We start from the raw sequence: 21,361 nt of genomic DNA, 5'->3' as shown, positions 1-21,361 counted from the left end.
CATTTTACAATGCTAATTGCAAATGTTAGCTGGGCTGCCGGGCTACTCACCTAACACAACCGTAACACCTGGGACCGAGCCACTAATAACTCAACTCATTAACCCATGCTACGATTGTAACATTAAATTTAATTGAATCGACATAGCGACATGTGCCTAACGTTACTGTAACACTAATTAAAACAGACATTTGACTCTATGTTGTTACTTATGTTACCTGTCAAGGAGAAAAAGAGCTAGCTCTGAGTCAAATTGTAGTCCCTTTAGCTCTCGCAGTGCTCTCCACCTTGGAAATGCAAGGCCAATGTTAATCCGAGTTCTGTCCCTTTCTTTATCCAACAACTTCTTCGCCAACAACCGTTATTTCTTAAGAGGTAATGTCGGATCCTGGTCGTCTTCAGGTGAACGTTTCATTCCGCTCTCCACCATTTCACTTCGAAAATAACCGCTGCCATTGCTCACTGGCTGTAGCCTTTTATAGGGAGGGCCAAGGGCTCCGAGAGGTGGGGGGTGGGTGAGGTGTGGATTCACATGAACGTACATGAACGCGCAGCCGGACCGGCTTGTAAACAAGGGGCTGGAGATCAACACAAAGAGAGGGTGTGTGAGGTCATGCTATACTCCAGATGAAATTACACCTCTAGTTCTTCACATAGCAATTTTTTAATTCCTTCAATCTAGAAATGATGAATTTCGCTTATTGCTCCTTTAAGTAAAAGGAGCAATACCATAGTAATAATTTAAAGTAATAATTTAAAGTACAGAAGTACTCAATGTGTAAGTACTTCTCAAAATAATTATAATATTTGGACTTAAATCATGATAGACTAATATATGTATCACTGTAAAGTTGCAGTTGTAAAGGTGAAGCTAATTTTAATCACTTAAAAACTGCAAGGTGTCTTTATTTGTTGATAATATTTTGTATTGATAATCTAAATCTGTAGGGTAACTAAAGTTATCAAATAAATAACTTGAAGTAAAAATTACAGTATTTACCTTCTAAATGTAGTGGGTTGAAAGAATAAAGTAACATCAATCAATCAATCAATCAATCAATCCTTTATTTGTTATTTGGCTGCTGCTTCATCATTGTTTATGTTTCCAGATGGTTCAGGTAATCCATGGTTTCTGGTTGTGGAATGATTTAACTATACACATCCCAACCTCCTCAAGATGGCCACATGGTTGATTATCCTGAATGCGGGCTGTGACGGTCTGCAGCCGTCACTGAACGTCATATAGCAGCGTGCCACAGCAGGAACGGGACAGCACCTTATATTTTCACCATCACACCAGTCCTTATTCATTATAAAACACACTTCTCTCCTTCTCTTAAGCCTACTTTACACTACATGGTTCAAGTGACCCAATTCCAATTTTTTCCTCTCAAGTGGCACAGATCGGATCTATAACATGAACGTGTAAACAGGAAAAAAACGCATGATATCGGATATTGTCAGATCAGATTCAGGCCTCCTTCATATGTGGAAATATATCGGATATGAATCAGATATCTGCCAATAGGTCTGTAACGTCGTACGTCATGAATAATGCGACGACAGCGCATTTTGATGACGTACTCATGAGCGAGGGAAAGGAAGGAAAGCCTAATAAATCGCACGTTAATCAAAAACTATGAACCAAAAAAAGCACAATCTATCCCAAGTAAGACAAACTGCTTGATCCCCGTCTCCAGTGTACCAGCAGAGAACCTGCAGAACCGAATCAGCGAAAAAACACACCGGGCTACACAGCCTCTCTACCTGAGCAGCTGAAGCTGCGGCTTGCACAATCGGCACACATTCACACAGACGTCGCTTCTGCTTGCGAGCCAAATGTGTGCGCATATGTGAGAAATAAATATGTGAGGCGTACACTGCTTTTCTATCTTTTTTTATTTTTCTTTCTTTTTTTCTGTCAGCGACATACACTCCTAACACAGGACGGGTTGTTTTTATTGACTGAGTTGGTTATTAAGCCATAGTGATGCGCGGATCGGCTCTGATAACACCCGAATTAGCATGTACCTATCAATCATCCAGCCGCACGGACATTTCCACCGCTCTGTGTAGACTTAGTTTCCTTTTAAATTATGTGGAGCAGCGCCAGCTTTCCAGGTGATTTATTCTTTAACGATTAACTTCAAATATTTAAAGTTAGTCCTTAAAATTGCTTTGAGTAATGTAAACATTTCCATGCACGCAGTAATGTCACTGTAGCAAATACCGTGGGACATTTACACAGTGGTCAAGAGTGCTGGACCGGAAGTGTCGCACAAAAAATCGGAAGCTGGCTGCGTTCTGTTTTGCCTCCGTGCCTCCCTGTCTCGGTGAAAAATAAGGTGAATAACATGTAAACAGCAGTCAGGAAAAATCGGATAAAGGCAACAAATCGGAATTGGGCATCAAGACATGGTAGTGTAAAGGCAGCCTTACAGAATCCTCTGCTCTGTCAGCTCAGCACAAGAAATTCCAGTTCCTGGTATCCCTTCAGAAACCGATATGAAATGGAGATCATCCATTTTTTTCCAATGTACAATGGCTGGCAGGATGCTAGTTCTGCTTGTGGCCGTTCTCCATCTTTTACTCAATGTTTACTGATGTCTACATTTGAAAATCTCGACCTAGCTAACTACCAGCTAGCCAGCTAAAAGTCGGCAGAAGAAGATTTTACAGACTGATGAGTTGATTTCCTCATTCTGATGAGTGACTTACTGTAAAGCCACAAACACCACATCCAACCAAAGCCTACCATAGATAGATAAAAAAAAAAATACAAGACAGACTTAAGATCCAAACTTTAGCACAAATTTAGCTAAGCTCTTATGTCATCTGAATAAATGGTTGAATCATCTGCATACATAAAAATTTAAACCTTTTCAAAAACAAAAAGATAATCAATAGAAAAGACAGAAAACAACAGGGGCCCTACACAGCTGCCTTGAGTGACACCACATGTAACATGCCACATGTAAAATGGAAATACTCAAGTAAGGTACTCATAATTGTATTTGCAATACTTAAGTAAATGTACTTAAGTTATGTTAGTTACCTATTAATGTCAACATATTGTACTGTGTAATCAACCCGCGTTGCATGAGCTACCTAGCTAACGTTAATATCAAGATACTGTTGTCAGAAGCAAACCCTTGCACAGAGTGTCATTTACAAAAAGCACTGGGACCCCTTTTTTTTTCTAATGAAGCACTGTGATGAAGCACTCCCCAGCATCCTGCCACTGCTTCTCTGCCAAAGAAAAACACAATGTGAACACACCCCCTTAGGGTGCCCTTCCAGTAGCGAAAAAGTGATTAGGTGCCCTTAAATGAAGAAAACATGATGAAGTGCCCTCTAGGGCACCTTTCCTGTAGAGAAAATGTGATAAAGTGCCCTCTAGGGTAGCATTCCTATAGGGAAAACGTGAGAAGTGCCCTCCAGGGTGCCCTTCCTGTAGAGAAAATGTGATGAAGTGCCCTCCAGGGTGTCCTTAAAATAAAGAAAACATTATGCAGTGCCATATAGGCTAACTTACATGCTAGATAACTTTATGCGTGTTGATGCCCCACCGCTGGTGCCATTTTTATTTTTTCAAACCCTTCCCCTAAGACAGCCTGAGGGATTGATGTTCTGTGATACACCCAAATTCCTTGAATAACCAACAAACTTGTGAAACTGTGAAACTAATGACTTACCCATCAGTCTCACAGAGCCCCAGTGAATTCTTAGTCATGTTTTCACAAGAATATGTGGGTTGAAATGTAGGCAGCTGAAAACCCAGATGTTCAATAGACTAATGGCTATCAAACAGAATACCACAATACCCAGCAATTTTTATTTGTCATCAAAATACCCAAAAAACCCTAAATCCCAAACATATATTACAAAACAATGGGCTTACTCACACACTGAATGTGTGGCTTTCTAATGGCTCAAATATTTTAAAAGCAGGTTCAACACAGAGGAATGACATTACAAGGCATATGCAGACAAAAAACAGCAGCTGTGTTCAGCCACACTCAACAGAAGTTAGCACATTCTGCTATTAGAGTTACAGCATACAAAAACAGTCACTAATAAAATTCCACACATTTTTCAGCCTCAAACTAAAGATTTTGATGTTCAGTATGAACACTGTCATCATACACATAAGTATGAGATCTATCAGGTCTATAATATGTCTATAATGTGCAGTTGCTTGAACACTGGGATGGTACAATCACTGTATCTCAACAGGCCTTCCATTAGGTTTTGTTTGTGTTCAGGGTTCTCAGACAAAGATCCTATGATTTAATTGACCCCTTGACCTTTTGTCTGGTGCCACCGCCAGCTTAAAATCCCCTTTAACCAACACTTCGGTGACAAATGACAAATCAAAGTCTAATGTCCAACAGTCAGTTATAATGCCGGGTCAGGTGTAATTAACATTCCAGTCTCAAAGTCATTTTTTTATAATCCTATTTTTTTGCATTACAAGGGACCTATTATGCTTTTCTGTATTTTGCCTCTTATGTAAAAAGTGTCAAGGATGCTCATATTAAATGTGGCCAAAGTTTAAAATAATGAGGTTTATGTATGTAAAAATAATCTCTGTGTGCTAAAACCTCCAGTTTCTCACTGTTCTGTACGCTCTGTTTCCAATTTTTTTCTACTCTGGCTACAGTATCATAGTGTGACAGATTTCTTAATATGGTCATCTTCTCCAGGCAGCACTCCTACAATGTGTTTACATCAGACAGCCTACACTGCTACATGACGCTACATGCCAAAGTCACGTAAACATGTAAGTTTGGTTGCCAGAGTTGCGAATTTGTCCCCAGTTTTAGACCAGATTCCAGCTGGAACATGTCCAGTTGTGTTTAGAAGCTTTTAATGGTGATTTTTCATGTTAAAAACTGACGCTATTCTCCGGCACAGTCATTCCTCTACTGTAAGTACAATTCTAACATACATGTAGCTACATGCTAATGTCAGGTAAACATGTACACTTGGTTGGCGATGTTGTAACATTCTTTCCATTTCAAATTATTTTCCTGTTGGAACATGTCAGGTTGTTTATTGGCTTTTATTGGTAATTTTTTACAGTGGAAAGTGCTGCTATTTTCCATTACAGTCATTTCCCCACTGCAAGTACACTGTTAACTTACATGCAGCTTCATGTTAACGTCATGGAATCACTTGGTTGCTGATTTTGTAAATTTCATCCCAATTTCAGATCATATTTCTGCTGGTTGCCTTTAGAAGCTTTTACTGGGGATTTCTAAGGGTTAGAAAGTGACGCTATTTTCTGTTACAGCCATTTCCAGGCTGCAAGTACATTACGGCAGTAGCTCAGTCCATAGGGATTTGGGTTGGGAACCGGAGGGTCGCCTGTTCGAGTCCCCGTCCGGACCAAAATATGGAGCGTGGACTGGTGGCTGGAGAGGGGCCAGTTCACCTCCTGGGCACTGCTGAGGTGCCCTTGAGCAAGGCACTGAACCCCCCAACCGCTCGGGGCGCCTCACCAAGGGCAGCCCCCTCACTCTGACATCTCTCCACTTTGTGCATGTATAGGTCCTGTTTGTGCATGTGTGTGTCTTTCGGACCTGTGTGTAATTGACAAGCAAGAGTGAAAACATTGAATTTCTCCTCAGGGGGATTAATAAAGTAAAGAAACTTAAACTAACTGTAGCTACATGGTAATGTCAGAAAACATGTAATCTTGGTTGCCAGTGTTGCTATTTTTTTTTTCCCAATTCCAGATCATAATCCTGTTAGAACATGTCCTGTTGTGTTTAGAAGCTTTTATTGGTAATTTTCCACATTAAAAAGGGCTGCTATTCTCCGCTACGGTCATTTTGGAGCTGCAAGTACAATGCTTATGTACATGTAGCCACATGCTAATGTCAGGAAAACATGTAATCATGATTGCTGATGTTGGAAGTATCTCCCCAATTTCGGATCATTATCCTGCTGGAACATGTCCTGTCATGTTTTGAAGCTTATATTGGTGATTTTTTACAGTTAAAAGCACCATTATTCTCTGTCAAGTCATTGCCCGACTGCAAGTACACTGCTACATGTACTGTAACTACATGCTAACGTCAGGAAAGCCTGTAATCTTTTTGCCGATGCTGTAAATTTCTTTTGGATTTTGGATTGGATTCCTGCGTGAACATGTCCAGTTGTCTGTGGAAGCTTTTACTGGTGATATTTTACAGTAAAAAAGAGCGGCAATTCTGCAATGAGTATGCAGGGACGCCCGGATACAGGAGACCCAGAACTGCTGACCAATCAGAACAGACTAGACCATTTGGGAGGGGGCTTAAAGAGACAGACGCTAAATGGAGCAGCTCAGACAGAGGATAAATACAGGTGTTCCAGCACAGACAGTACAAGGAAAATAATCTATTTTTTGACCATTAAAGCATGTAAACATTTCCTAGTAGAAATGTTAAATACAGTTCTGAAACTGAAATTGAGCATAATAGGCCCCTTTTAACTATCATATAAGGCTGTTGGTGGGACTTACATGACTACATTCTATTGGCAATGGAGTGTAAATCAGTGACAATACTGCATGCTAATGTGTAAACACACAACATTTTACATCATATCAGTCTTTACAGCACAATTTCCACTGAAACCAGTCATATATCACGTTACCTGACAAAAACTTCTTATCACAATGCAGTTACTTTCTGTTATTACCAGTCATATTCATTTTACCTTAGTTATTATGGTAACATTTTATTTTACTGGTCCCATAATTTCCTAGGAAAACAATGATATAGTTCTTTCAAGGAAACACCCAAAGAAATTATTCTGTTGTAATTATCAGTATTATTTAAAAACTTTCATTTTTCTGTAGTGGCTCCTCATCTCCCTTAACACTGCCTGATGGGAATGCTATGAATGTGGATTTTGGAAATGTAAAGGAAACAAAATGTCGGAACAAAGTGCTGCTTTTAAGCAGTGGAAACTGCAGACACACGAGGCTCACACTATACATGCAAGTCATTATCAGTGTTTGTTTAACACATGGTACATTTGAATTACTGGTCAATGAAATAATAAGACTACACTTGAAAAGCTGATGTACACTGCTGCACTGTCAAGACCATGGAGTATTTGTGGAGTCGAATAAAAGTAAAAAAAAATCCAATTAAAACCTGAACGTTAACAATCCAACATGAATAACAAATAGGCATCATTAAGACAATTCCATTTAAATTAACCAGCCAGTGTGAAGACTACTGTATGGAGCTGAATCAGTCATTCAAACTTTATCCTTATTAAAAAATAAACCAGTAGATGTCAACCTGAGTGCAAACCACTTTGTTCTAGAAAAGGTGCAAGACAACATGCAGCTGTAATCCAGTGTAAATCATAATGTTTGTGAGGTCAGTTAAAAAAAACATTAAATCTAGCAATATGAATTGTGATTACTAAAACATTTCTTGAACTTAAAAATGTAAAGAAGTAGAGAACGAACTGTTTCAGACATTGACGATAAAACCTGAGCTCGTACAAGAGTCTGTGTTCAACAAAGAACTGAAAAGGTTGTACTCAAAACCTACCAGATGGGAACTTCTGTCCCAGCTTATTTAAAGGAGCAGTCTGATTTGTGGGAAGTTCCTATTTGCTGTCATTACCACAATCAGATTTTAGTAATCAATATCAGTTTTACATCTCTTTGTTAAACCCAGAAATAGTTTCAGAATATGTTTATCTTAGCTTAGCACAAGGACAGGAAGCACAGGGACACCAAGCCTATGTAAGCCTCGCCTAGCTTGGTAAAGAGAAATAAACATATACACCCTCCAAAGTGCCCACAACTGCCATGTTGTGTCTTGTTTATCGAACAGGTGTGGCAGTTATTATTGGAACCAGGGTTCCCACACATTTTCATGTACAAAATTTCAAAACTTTTTAGGGCCCCTAATAAAATGTTCATTTCGGAAAAGCATGCACTTCACTGTGTCTGCTGCACTTGCTGGCCTGGTTATGGTACTTTTCAACGCAAACATGTGCAGGAGAGAGAATCTCCCACGATAAACGCTGCCCCACTACGTCACACCTCAGGTCTAAAAGCTCAAGGCTTGGCTGGTATAAGTAATGGAAAATGAGAACAGTGCAAGTCTTCCATCTGTATCAAGCATCAAAAAAGTTATTTAAGTTAAGGTTTTTTGATGCGACTACTGTGCATCACGTCAACGCTGAAATGATATATCCGAGAGGGGTGGGGGAAAAATCGATTACGATACAGCAGAGTATCACGATATTTCTGTGTGGCAATATTCTATCATCACACAGAGGTGAGTATAATTTTTTTACTACATAAATGATTAATATTACAAATACAAATGAAACTTTAGGTAGCCTACTAAAATAATATAATCAACTGCTTTTTCAGTCCACTTAATACATTTTGCTGCTGCAGAAAAATGGCTGAGGTGAGATGAACAGACAGAGCAAACTTTATCTTATTAAATAAAATAGATGTTGACAAAGTTTTGGGGGCATAATTTAATACTGAAAACATCATTAATTGTAATATATTGCAATATATTTTATCACAATTTCTGTATAGCTATTCTTGATGGATGTTCCCGGGTCCTAATCCTGTGAAATTACACTAAACGATAAAACAATATACAACAGTATGCATTTTCAGAGGCAAACCTTCCCACTGAGTAGTATGTTAGTCCATTACATTACAAATTTATTTTTGACAATTTTTTATGGTGTGCAGTGCTTCGTTTTGGCTCAAGACTTTCCAACATAGAGGGTGAGTCACAAACTTCTTTTTTCATTCATTTTACAGCTAAACAGCACACTAAAATATGTTTCCAAAAACATTTGAGAAGAGAAATACGCAATGCAGCAACAGTATCTTGATTCATATTTGATCAGTGCTGCCTAGTTTGACAGTTTGAGTGCAATTCACAAGCAGCGTCTGACTGATGACTGACAGACACACCTCAGCTCTGATTGATTGTTTTCATTCAGCTGTGGTGGAGTCTAGCAAATTCCGAAGGAGGAAGCAAAGGAACATGATTTTTTTTATTTTGAGATTATATATACATTTTGATGAGCACTGATCATGTGGTGTACTTTTGTTTTGTGTTGGCGGAGATAGCAGCCAAATGTTGGCGAATATGTTCCACCGTCTGTTTGCAATTAAAAATAAAATGTAGAAGAGGCAGTTAAAAAAAAAAGAAAGCCATTGTCAGTTCCGGTAAGTGCGAAATTTAAGACAACACTACCCTGCTGAAATTAGTGCACCACCCAAGAAGTAAGTAGTGTACATAGTGTACTACATCTAACGGAAGTCTGCAATTTGAGACATACTCCAAATTATCACCATATGCAAAATACTTATAAAACCACTCCAGCAGCCATATGCTCGCAAGCAACACAACGCAAAAATTTGCCTCACATTCGGTGTGAGTACACCATTATACATCTATGTACTCACTCCACTAACCTGCTGCCCTGACTGTGGCAGCATTAATTCACTGCTTTGTAACGTGCATGCCATCTGAAATTTACCATGGAGGAGATGCAGAGACTGACAGAGAGTCGGAAGAAGAAGACGAAGAAGCATAAATTATTAATGAGCCAGCTAATTATTGAGCTTATCACCTGTGTGTTTTTATCAGCTAAGGATGATTTCTTTCAGAAATGACAGCTACCTGTTGCTCACTCTGCTCTCAGGTCTATTCAGCTTTGCCAAGGGTCTTACCCGGTGGCTGACGTGACCTGACCGACCCCCTGCCTGTTCAGCAAAATTTCTGTTGTTGCCATTTTCAAAGTTGTGCCCCTCACGGCAGACTGTCAGTTCAATGCCAGTCTGTTTAGCACAAGCTAACACAACAGCAGCTGCTAAAATCCAACACTGAGCCGTTAAACAGTCCCAACAAACTTACACCGACATGAAAAAGGCGCAACTCTGTCCTTAAACCACTTAATAACCGTTATGTAATATTAGCCCTGTGATGCTAACAGTTAGCCCTGTCAATGTCTGTGCACAGCCAGGACTTTTAGGCCTGTCCCTGACACGGAGCTCACACTTCTGCAGCAACAGCTACACCCTGTACTCGAACACAGTGTACCAACAGAGTTTGCGATTCAGTGTGCCGAGAAACCACCAAACATCTGCGGGACATTTAGGGTGACAGTGACATTCACATAATGTAGTAGCCAAGCTGACTGCACTAATGATGGATCTGCAATGTGCAACATTTTTTTTGCCAACACTGGATATCAGAAAAAAACGCCAGAGGGGAGGAACATACAAATTCAAAAGGCATGTTTTTTTATTTTATTTATTTTTTTTACCCCAGATTTAAAAAAAACAAAAAAAAAAAACAAAAAAAAAAACATGCCTTTTAAACCTGATGGTATTGGAGGGCATGTTACTTTAAACATACACCAAAATTACACCATTTATCACAGCCAGAAACTGTAAAAACAAAAATTATCGTGGGATTTTCAAATTTCTGACCGTCCTTGGACACATCATGTGCGACAAACACTTCTGTCAGACAAAAAACAGAACCCAATTTGAGCTTAAAATACTGATATTTTATCAAAATCACTTTATGCTATGTCTTTCATTTAAAATTTGGCCAAAAATAAGGTGTTTGCACGAACTAAGCAGCATGCAGGACAAGAGTGGAGAAAAAAAGGCTTTTCTTGTCTTCAACTTTTAACTTTCAAACATCAAAGGGTAGGGGTGGGAATAAGCAGAGGAGCCACGATACCATATCATCATGATACTTGAGTCATGATACAATATTATTGCTATTGTAAGTATGCTGCAATATGCTGAGTCTTGCAATAAAATATATTGTGATTTTTTTCTTTTTTTTTATGTAAATTACATCCCCAAAGGAAAACTTTGTCAACATCTGTTTTATCTTTTATGATTAAGTTTTAAGTATGTTTATGCCCCTTCAGCCATTTATTTGCAGTTGTAAAATGTAACTAGTGAACTGAAAAAGCAATTGATAACGTTTAATTTGTATCTATTATTATTACTAATTTATGTGATTAAAAACACTGATACTTAGCACTGTGAGACGATACAAAATTGCCACACAAAAATATCGTGATACTATGCTGTATCAATTTTTCCCCCACCTCTATCAGGAAGTTTTAAAAAAAATCTCCAAACTAATTTATAGGGGAGGGAGGGCATTGCATTTTCAGCCAGTCACCCAGGGAGGCTGGAGGAAAAATATTTGTAGCTTCGGGGACTACCAAAATAAATAAATAAAAAAGAGCAAGAGAGAGAGAACAGTCCCTTATTAATTTTAACACAGCCACAAATAGATACATTACCTCATCCCTGTGCATCCTGCAAACAGCTGTTTAAAAAATTTCACTCACTGGCTTCCAAAACAAACGCACTATCAGTGCATAGTGCAAAGATCACTATCAGATCTTTACAAAAAGAGGTGTCGGTGGTTGTGGGAAATGCAGTCTTCCTTCCTGGAAACACTACCGCTTTTGTAAACAAGGGCTGTCAAAATTAATAGGAGATGAAAGCTCCTGTCTCAACTTGTCTGGTTTCAGGCTCTTCACCAGATGTTGGAAAAGATTAGATTTTTTTTCCTGGGACATTGTCATGTTGTGCACAAGATGGAAATAGGACTGTTAACTGGTCTATGCTTTCAGATTCAGCAGGGCTAGCTGTTTTCTCAAACTGTGGGTTTGATTGTAAACAAGTATATTTCACCTAATCAAAAGAAACATGAACTATAGTTAGCATCCAGCTTCATCTGTGCTCCCAGGCCTGACACAAGCAGGCAATCTGGGATTTCCTGATTATATCCTACAACATAACAAGAGCTGCCATAAAAATGGAAAAGAAAAAACAGTCAGTGATGATTTCCTTAAAGTGTACTAGTAGCTATAAATATCAACAAAATCACACAGGCATAGGGAGGAAATAAAAATAACCCAATGAGTAAAATGGAATAAAGGCATCAAGGAAATTAAAAAAAAAGGAAATGATAAACCGGTAAAATGAAGAACTGTTGTGGGCCCACAAGGGCTTTTCTATCATCATCTCAGGCCAGCAGCATCATTCCATCACCTTTCTATCTCCGTCTCTTCTCTTCACATCAGCACCACTCCTCCCCTCTGCCCAATCACCATCCCTCTCTGTTCCTCCTTCCATCACTCCATCCACACCTTGTTGCCTTCAGGCGGAGGATGAGTCTTTGGCGGCTGGACAGAGGGACAATACACTGTGTCTACAGCAAAACCTTCCTCTCCAGGTCATCTGAAGAGAAACAGAGTGAAGATTTAACATTTATGGTGTTCTGTTTAAGAGTCACAATCAAAGTGTGTTTCCCAAACATAGCGACATGAGCCCAAACATGGTATAAGTGTACTTTTTACTTATTTGTAACTGAAAGGAAACTGCCTCTAGCTGCTTGGTTGGCTTTTAAACAGTACCAAGACTGAATTAATCCCATTTCACGTTCAGTATTTCCAGCAGAAATGAGCATTCGACATGTGTATGTGTAAATCACCATTCTAATAATGGCTTGTATCTTACCCACAAAGTCACCCTTTGTAGGTAAGATACAAGGCTGTGGCTCAGAGGTAGAGTGGGTTGTCCACCAATTGAAAGATCAGCAGTTCGATCCCGGGCTCCTCCAGGCTGCATGTCGAAGTATCCTTGAGCAAGATACTGAACCCCAAATTGCTCCCGATGGCTGTTCCATCGGTGTGTGAGTGTGTTAAAAAAACAACTGAGTAGCAGGTGGCACCTTGTATGGTAGCCTCGGCCACCAGTATGTGTGTGTGAATGAGTGAACGTGACTCGTAGTGTAAAAAGCACTTTGAGTGGTCACTAGATGACTAGAAAGGCGCTATACAAATGCAGGTCCATTTACCATTTACCACCCCCACACATAGAGTACTGTGCAGATTCTCCACAAGAGGAACTGTTCATTGTCAAACAAATTTGACTTATGCCAACTAGAGGGCTGGGTGTCTTTGGAGATGTTTCAGTACCTGAGGTGATGGAACACCTAAGTAGTTTCTCAATACCCTCCTTTGGCAAATAAAAACAAGTTTTTCTTCTAACCCCTTTATCATAAAATGAAAAAAGCCACAGTTCTCAAATGCAGTCACACAAGAACTATGCCAGGTTAAAATAGCAGAACTAAAATGATCCTTAGTTTTATATCACTGTAAACTGAATCTCTTTTGTACAGCTGGTTGGACAAAACAAGACGGTTGAAGATGTCACTTGGAGATTTTTTTTTCTCTAACCTTTTATAATCAGGCTAACATTGGTACTGAGTCACTAGCTAACGGTTACCTAAGGCACTGAAGTGTCTTATCATTTTCATAATCACCTTACCGTACCGTCTTAGGTAACTGTTGGCTCGTCACTCAGTGTAGCACCAATGTTATGTCTGATAATAAAAGCTTAGCTAACGTTAGGTCTCTATAGCTCCCTTTTACACTTGCTGCTTTGATGAGCATCAAAAAATATTAAAGCCACTGATGTACACTGTCACACTGACTACTCATAAACTTGACGACAGCTTTTCTTCATTTCAGTTACCAGCTAGGCTTGCTGACTAGCTAACCTCACAATTTAAAGACTGAAGTGTTATCAAAATGATCAATAACACTACCCACCGTATTCCTAGCCCCAATGATACCTTCCGTGAACTATGGGCGCTACTTCGGGCGCTGAACAGGAACTGACATTTTCCAATGGCAACAATAATCTAACAGTACGCTAATCCTCTATCATAGAACGATTGCGAAACAAAATGTGGAACACGCCAGCAGTTACTTCTCAGACAAAAGAATAATGTGAGCATACTTTTGTCATCTCTGACACCCATCTTAAAGCATTGGTTGTTTTCATTTTCAACCAAGCATCTTAGTGATTAGCTTGCCTTGCTACATTAACATGTTAAATTGAACAGAGCTCGAGCTAGTTTACAGTAAACATCATCTACTCCATATAAAAGATGATTTATAATTTCTTATGACACAAAAACAGACGTTAACACATTCGGTGAACATTTAACATTATTCTTTATCAACTCTATCAATTTTAGCTTTGTGTACAGTGAAAAAAATGTTTAACCTGTGCAAAATTGATGGGAAACAGCAGAAAATCATCATCCATTGCCATTGGTGAACGCCATCTTATTTGCCAATAGGCCGATAGCAGTCAACAAGGAGAATATCTGCTAATGTGCAGCCAATAAATCGTTGCATGCCTAATACACATAAAAAGTTACACACAACTTAAGTGACAAGGTCATCAGATATTTTGGTTATTTTGTATGTCACGCTTATACATTTTACAAAAGTGGAATATGAGCACAGTTATACTGTATTTCAACTTACTGAGGTACATTCGCATAAAGCAGATGCTAACAACACATGAAAGCTGGTTTTATACCAGGTTTCCCATAAATATCACCAATGTTAACCCACTCCTCCATACTTTGACTGGACAGTTTGAACTGGTGCCAAAAACATGCTTTGTTTTGATCCTGAACTCACTAAATGTTAAGAATTACACTGTAAAAGTGATAAGGCTGTTTTCTCACCTGCTGTGTGCCTCTTGGATTGGTTCCAGCACTAACACCTTACACTCTCTCTTGGCTATTTTGTCCAGTGAAATGAGGGTGTGGTCAGGAGGCAGGTATGGGCCTCTGCTCGCTGGAGGTCCGACGGGAGGGGTGATGGCTCTACACTCCATCACACTGCCTGACCTGGAGTCAGCAGAGACACTTAGTCATGGACATGATGATAGACAGGAATGTGTAGATCTGTCTCTAAAGGTCTCTCCTGTCCTGCATAAACTTTGTCCTACAATGACATCATCTGTAATGTGGCACATTTATGAAATTACAGCTGGCTACAATCTGTGTTGCATTTTTAATATTAACATCAGTTTTTGGTTTAGGGTGAGGGGACCCTAACCCAACTTCACTACCACTAGGAAGTACCTCCTCACAGATGGATGTAAAAAATGATAACAATAATTCAAACCTCCAACTATCTATCTAAAAACAATTTTATGAGCCTGGCTTCAAAACAGATTGTTGTGTTTACAGACATGTATTAAAACTGTTGTTACACTTCCTGACCAATACGTGTCACTGTGAGATTGTGTATTAGAGAGAGAGACAGATGCTGAGAGAGGTGTGGTGGAGGGATATACAGAACGAGAAGAAGAAGTACAGAGGTCGAGATGTATGCTACAAGTGTTAAGTAGTGTTAGAAAATAAAGCGTTGAACTAGTATGCCAGTCTTAGTATCTCATATAGGCTTTTTCAGAGGCTTATTTAATGGCCAATTATGGTGAGAATTAGGGACGCACGATAATACTGGCACCTCATTGGTATTGGTATCGGAATCAGCCATCATGCTGATAACAGAAGTAGAATGAACTGTCCGAATCAGCCAACATGATTTTTCTTATTTTGCACGGTGAATGAATATTACATACATTGAAAAGTATTGTATTTCATGTCTCCATCTGCTGGTGGGCCATCACGATTAGGGTATGTATGTATAATATGATGTTAATTCCACTACAGAAGAGACTTGATGATAACTAAAATTAGATGCGGAATAAGGTGGATATATCACATCAGTATCGGTTATCAGCCAAATGAGTTGTTATATATCGGCATATCGGCAAAAAACAATACTGTGCATTCCTAGTGAGAATAAACATTTGTCTTTCTTATAAAATATCCAGTCCTCACAGAAAGATTTTGGAAGCAGCACGTTGCTGCACACTGATCCCCTGGCTGTACCTGACGTGGTGTGACCTGGACGGTTGCCGGTGGGAGAAGCTCTGCGATCGGCCCAGGCTGTGTCTCTCCAGCAGCTCTCTGGCCGTAGGGCTGGACGATGACGATGGAGAGTTCCTCAGTGGGGATCTAGGCTCCACGGGAGGAGTGGACATTGAGGCTGTGAACTGGAGCTTCAGTTTCATGTGCTGGCTCAGCTACAGCGTTATCACGGAACAGGGCAGGGATGCACAAGATGGGAGAGTACTTTGAGTATTACTAAGTGTAGCAGTGTTTATTTTGTCAGTTAAGTAATTCGTGTTTTAATGCATTGCAATGCACCATGCAGTACCTCAAAGAGTCCAGTCCTGAGGATCTGGAAGGCCACAGTGAAGGAGATGGTGGAGCCCTTCCTACACTGTCCCAGGTTGTTGAGGGGAGACTGGCACACCACTGCCCCCACCCTGTGGTCCTGCTGGCCTCCTCTATCAGCTGATGGATGGATGGATGGATAGATGGATGGATGGATGGATGGATGGATGATGGATGGATGGACCAGGTTGTGGGGGGAGAGAAGTGAGAAAGAATATGATTCTAGATAGAAAACTAGATGACTCAAAGCAGATTTACTTAAAGACTTCCAACCCAAGCTTTCTGAACGACTACAGACCTGTAGCCTTAACATCATTCATCATGAAAATATTTGAACGCTTGGTATGTAACCACCTCTCCAGTGTCACTCTAGAACCATATCAGTTTGCATATAGGGCTAACAGATCTGATGATACTGTGTCATTGCGCCTGTACTCCATTCTGCAACATCTAGAGGGTCCTGGCATTTATGCAAAAGTTCTTTTTGTGGATTTCAGTTTAGCTTTTAATACTATTTTGCCAACCAGACTGTATGTCAAGCTCCTTTTCCTTTCCTTTTCATCAGTTGAAGAATCACTGTGTCAGTGGGTACTGGACTTTTTAACAGACAGAGTTCAGGTGGTTAAGTGCAAAAACAAACACGGAGGCCGCACAGGGGTGTGTTCTGTCCCCAGTCCTGTTCTCACTGTACACAAATGACTGTACTTCACACTGTCAATCAGTTAAATTTTTCAAATTTGCAGACACTATAGTAGTGGGTTTAATCACAAGGAATAATGAATCAATGTACAGGACTTATAATAATATTATTACTTTCATTATTGCTGTTGTAAGCTACTGTTATTACCGTCTGTCCTGCATCTCTCTCCCTCTCTCTGTCTCTCTTTCTGTCTCATTGTGTCATACGGATTACTGTTAATTTGTCATGTTGATCTGTTCTGTACGACATCTATTGCACGTCTGTCTGTCCTGGAAGAGGGATCCCTCCTCAGTTGCTCTTCCTGAGGTTTCTATCGTATTTTTCCCCCGTTAAAGTTTTTTTTGGGGGGAGTTTTTCCTTATCCGCTGTGAGGGTCATAAGGACAGAGGGATGTAGTATGCTGTAAAGCCCTGTGAGGCAAATTGTGATTTGTGATATTGGGCTTTATAAATAAAAATTGAAAAACTGATTGAATTGATTGACTCAAATTTCATCTTTGGTGGACTGGTACAGTGCAAACAACCTGGAACTGAATGTTTCAAAGACCAAGGAAGCAGGGGCGATTCTAGGATCGGAGGTTTAGGGGTGCTGAGCACCCAGAGAGCTGCCCGGCCAGGCAAGATAAATTTTACTGTTTTGTACATTTTAACGCAATTTCATTGCCACATTTGTGAAAGAAAAACACTTTTTGGCAAAGTCTGTGACTAAACCATCAAAACTGATAAAGGTTATTTAAATGCTGAGCCACAGCAAAAGAGGAATGGATTGGAATCATAAAAGAAACATATCGTAACCCTAATTTCTGGGGGAAGACAACTCATTTTGATACAGCAGCTCCTCAACATACACATAAACAGTATGTATGTTTCTGGAGTAAACCAGCCCCCTATAGTGAGTACCAAAAATACCAAAAATGGATCTTGAACTTATTTTTTGGACTTTTATTTGAAATGCAATGCACAACATGTAACATTAACACATTAACAGTAACTGACTTTTTCAATGTTTGTCTCTGCCTTTTTCCTTCTTGTCTGTATTATAATACAAATACATAAATAAAAATACACTTAAAAAAATAAAAGTGCTTGAAATCTACAAAATAATAATAATAAATACACACAATAGGAGTTATAATGTTAATGGGCATCCAGTCAGTTAGCTCGTCAGTAGCACCTTGGCTTTAATATTAACACATGCACATGACACAACAGCAAGCTTCTCTCATTCCAATTCAAACAGAGGACAGTGGTACTGACCACCTGTAATGTTTCCTAGCTAGAAAAAACATCAGCTAACTCCTACCTAACAACATGAACAGTGACCTACGATTAAATGCAGCAAAAATGAGGACTGGTAATGATAATAATGTGTTGGTATTGAGTGGTAGAAGTTAAGAAAAGTGCCACATATCCTGGTTCTCAAATTTTACTGGTGCTGGGATTCAATTTAGGGGTGCTTCAGAACCCCCAAAAATGGGCTAGAAACGCCTATGCAAGGAAGTCATTGTGGACTTTCGCAGTAGACACAAAGATCACCTACCCTTGGCCATCAACAATACAGAAGTGCAGAGAGTGGACAGCTACACATTTCTAGGTGTTAACATCTCATCCTCCTTGAAATGCAAGGACAACACCAGCTCTGTTTTAAAGAAAGCCCACCAGAGATTGTTCTTTTTAAAACAGCTAAAAAAGTGTGGTGTGTCCAGTAAAGGACTGCTACAGTTTTATCGAGAGCATCCTTACCTTTGCCATTACTGTCTGGTTTGGAGTGTGTCTGCAGAGGAGGAGAGGCAGCTGAGCAAGGTGGTGCGCACTGCATCAAAAATTATTGGGTGTGAAGTCCCATCTATCGCAGAAATCTATAAGGCCAGGCTGCACAAGAAGAGCCTTATGATTTTAAATGATCCTACCCACCTAGCTAACTGCCTTTTTAACTTTCTCCCCTCACAAAAAAGACTAAGAAGCATCAAGACAAGAACAACCAAATTCCAGAACAGTACATACCCACAGGCTGTCCGACTTCTCAACACCTTGGAATTATTTTAAGCAACACAATCTGAACTGTTTTATGTGCAATGACTATATTTTTATTTTTTTACTCATTTTTATTGTGCGCTTTATACTGTATTCGATGCTGCTAATCCCTCTACAGGTCTCAGCGATTTTTTTCGCAGATTTTCCTTGGTCTGAAGTGCTAACTTTGACAACACAGAAAGTAACTGAGAAGTGAGAAACTGTCAGGAAAAAAGAACATCCGTGGCCTTATTATTAGTTGGGCCGAGGGGTGCAACGGTACAGGTAGCCCAAGGTACGGTCCATACCTCGGTTTTTGGGCCACGGTTTCGGTTTTGTGCGTTAAAGACAATTTTTTCCCCAAAAAATGATCTCTTTATTCTGCTTGATTTTGCACTTGACATGCTGCTGTGTTGTGCTACAGCCTATTCAAGTGCTGGAATTTGTTATTTACGTGACAACGCTTGAACGCAACACAGGCTCCACTCCATAGACTGGCTCGGTTATAATTGTCTGTCAGGAAAACGCGGCCCAGGCCACGCTCTTGTGTGCTCACGTGTCTGTGTGTGTGTGCGTATGTATGTGCGCATTGGGGCCGAACTCCGCCATGCACGACACAGAGAGCAGAGGAGGATTGTAAACGTGCAACCATGTAGAGACAGAAATGACATGCCATTGTCTAAATAAGATAAATAACATAAGGCTATTTAGTTTGTTTAATAAAAGGACAAGGTACGGGGCGGGGCGCCCCCATAATATAATGGTAGGGGAAACACTAGACATGTTTCAAGCAACGTTTGCAGACAGTGAAATTTCTAAAAAAAAATGTGGAGGAAAAAAAAAAAAAAAAAATTCGGACATGTTTGTTGTTATTTGAACACGGAGTACATGGAAATATATACATACATACATACATGTATATATGTGTATATGTATATATACACACACACATATATATATATATATATATATACATATACACATACACATATATACATATATATATATATATATATATATATATATATATACATATATATATTTCCATGTACTCCGTGTTCAAATAACAACAAACATGTCCGAATTTTTACCCGATTTTGACCAACTGGATCTGGATAAGCCATTTGAATTTGATGACCGCCCGTATTTATTTGAACACGGAGTACACGGAACTACATGGATGCAGAGCTCATTAAAATTGAAGAGCGGACGAGGAGGAACATGTCCGAATCCAGCTAAAGGTAAACACATACGTTCATTTCTCCTTTCCGTTATGTTGTCGGATAATTACACTAACAATCCGAGCCTATCTGTGTGAAAAAAATGCACTTTTAGTGGACGTATTTTGACGTTGTTTGACGCTGTCTGAGTGCCCTATCATTTAATATAGCGCTCACGGGCTGCAGGCAGGTCAGCCCTAGCTTCGTACTGGAAAAAAATGTCAAATATTGAACATCCTATCACTCATTTAGACAAAAGTAGATTGGAAAATAGGGCCCAGGTTGAAAAAAACATTTGTTCCCCTTTATGCAGCAGTCAGAAGTTGGTGGACAGATAAGATGTTGACTGCAGAAATGAGTCACACCATTTCCACTGTAGATTCAATCTAATCTGATCTGCCTGTCACAGTGATGAATGCTGTAACATGCATGAATCAATACTGACATTTTATTTAGCTCTTTTATTTCCATGTAAGTGAAGGGCTTTGAGCTGTTGGGAACACACCCACTGTTGGCACCATTGGAGGTTTTCAGCTGCTGCTCGCATGTCTAACTGTCCATTAACAGAATAACAGAACAAAAGTTTGCAAGTAATCAATGTAATCTGTGATTTTGCTACCACTGTTTACTTCTCTTGTACATTGTGCATCATCCTCTGTTGATGACACATCCTTGATTACAATAGTTTAATGCAAAACTGGTGGAAACGTGGGCTGGTCCACTGGATAGCACCAAAGTTCCAAGAATCTTGAGTGGAACCAGTTCAAGAATCAGAGCTAATTCGTTGGAAAAGGGTTAAATGTGATGCTAAAGTTTGCTACTCACCATCCGAATTCCAGATCAGACGGACGGCCAGGAAGTCCTGCAAGTTGTTAAGTAGGGTGTATTTTACCCAGAAGTGCTCCAGAGGCTTGACAGCACTAGGACAGGAAGCTGTCATCACCAGCTGAGGACGATCCAGGCGGATACTGGGCAGTGAGTAACAACTGGAGATGTATCTGGAGGGAGAGCACAATAGTATTTTCATTTCTTTTAATTGATGGCCTTTGTAATATCGTCAATGATGGCTCAGTTTCATTTTCCTGCTTTGACATGTTCTACAGATGATTATTCTACTACACCGCGTTCCAAATTATTATGCAAATGATATTTTTCTCTGATTTTCCTAAATAGTCGATGCAAATGACAGTCAGCATAATTTTCAAGTCATCAGCTGTTAAAGTTTAATTCAAATGTTATTGAACAAACCTCCCAATGAAAACAGTATTTTTTTCAAAAATAA

At 39.6% G+C, this 21,361-nt stretch overlaps 1 protein-coding gene across 1 annotated transcript in view; it reads right to left on the bottom strand.

Annotated features, from left to right (window-relative positions):
- Positions 1 to 14,577: 14,577 nt before the first annotated feature.
- trappc14 (trafficking protein particle complex subunit 14) overlaps positions 14,578 to 21,361 on the bottom strand; it is a 20,105-nt gene continuing 13,321 nt past the window's right edge. Inside the window, exons 8-11 of the mRNA XM_050066948.1 lie at positions 20,905 to 21,077; positions 16,128 to 16,267; positions 15,800 to 15,993; positions 14,578 to 14,746 (exon numbers count right to left, since the gene is read on the bottom strand). Coding sequence (XP_049922905.1) covers positions 14,578 to 14,746; positions 15,800 to 15,993; positions 16,128 to 16,267; positions 20,905 to 21,077 — 676 coding nt within the window. The remainder of the gene's footprint in view (positions 14,747 to 15,799; positions 15,994 to 16,127; positions 16,268 to 20,904; positions 21,078 to 21,361) is intronic.

This window comes from Epinephelus moara, chromosome 17 (assembly GCF_006386435.1).
Source record: "Epinephelus moara isolate mb chromosome 17, YSFRI_EMoa_1.0, whole genome shotgun sequence".
NCBI classification, from domain to species: domain Eukaryota; kingdom Metazoa; phylum Chordata; class Actinopteri; order Perciformes; family Serranidae; genus Epinephelus; species Epinephelus moara.
Note: the sequence above shows the minus strand (reverse complement) of the source record. Positions and strands in the feature narration are given on the sequence as shown.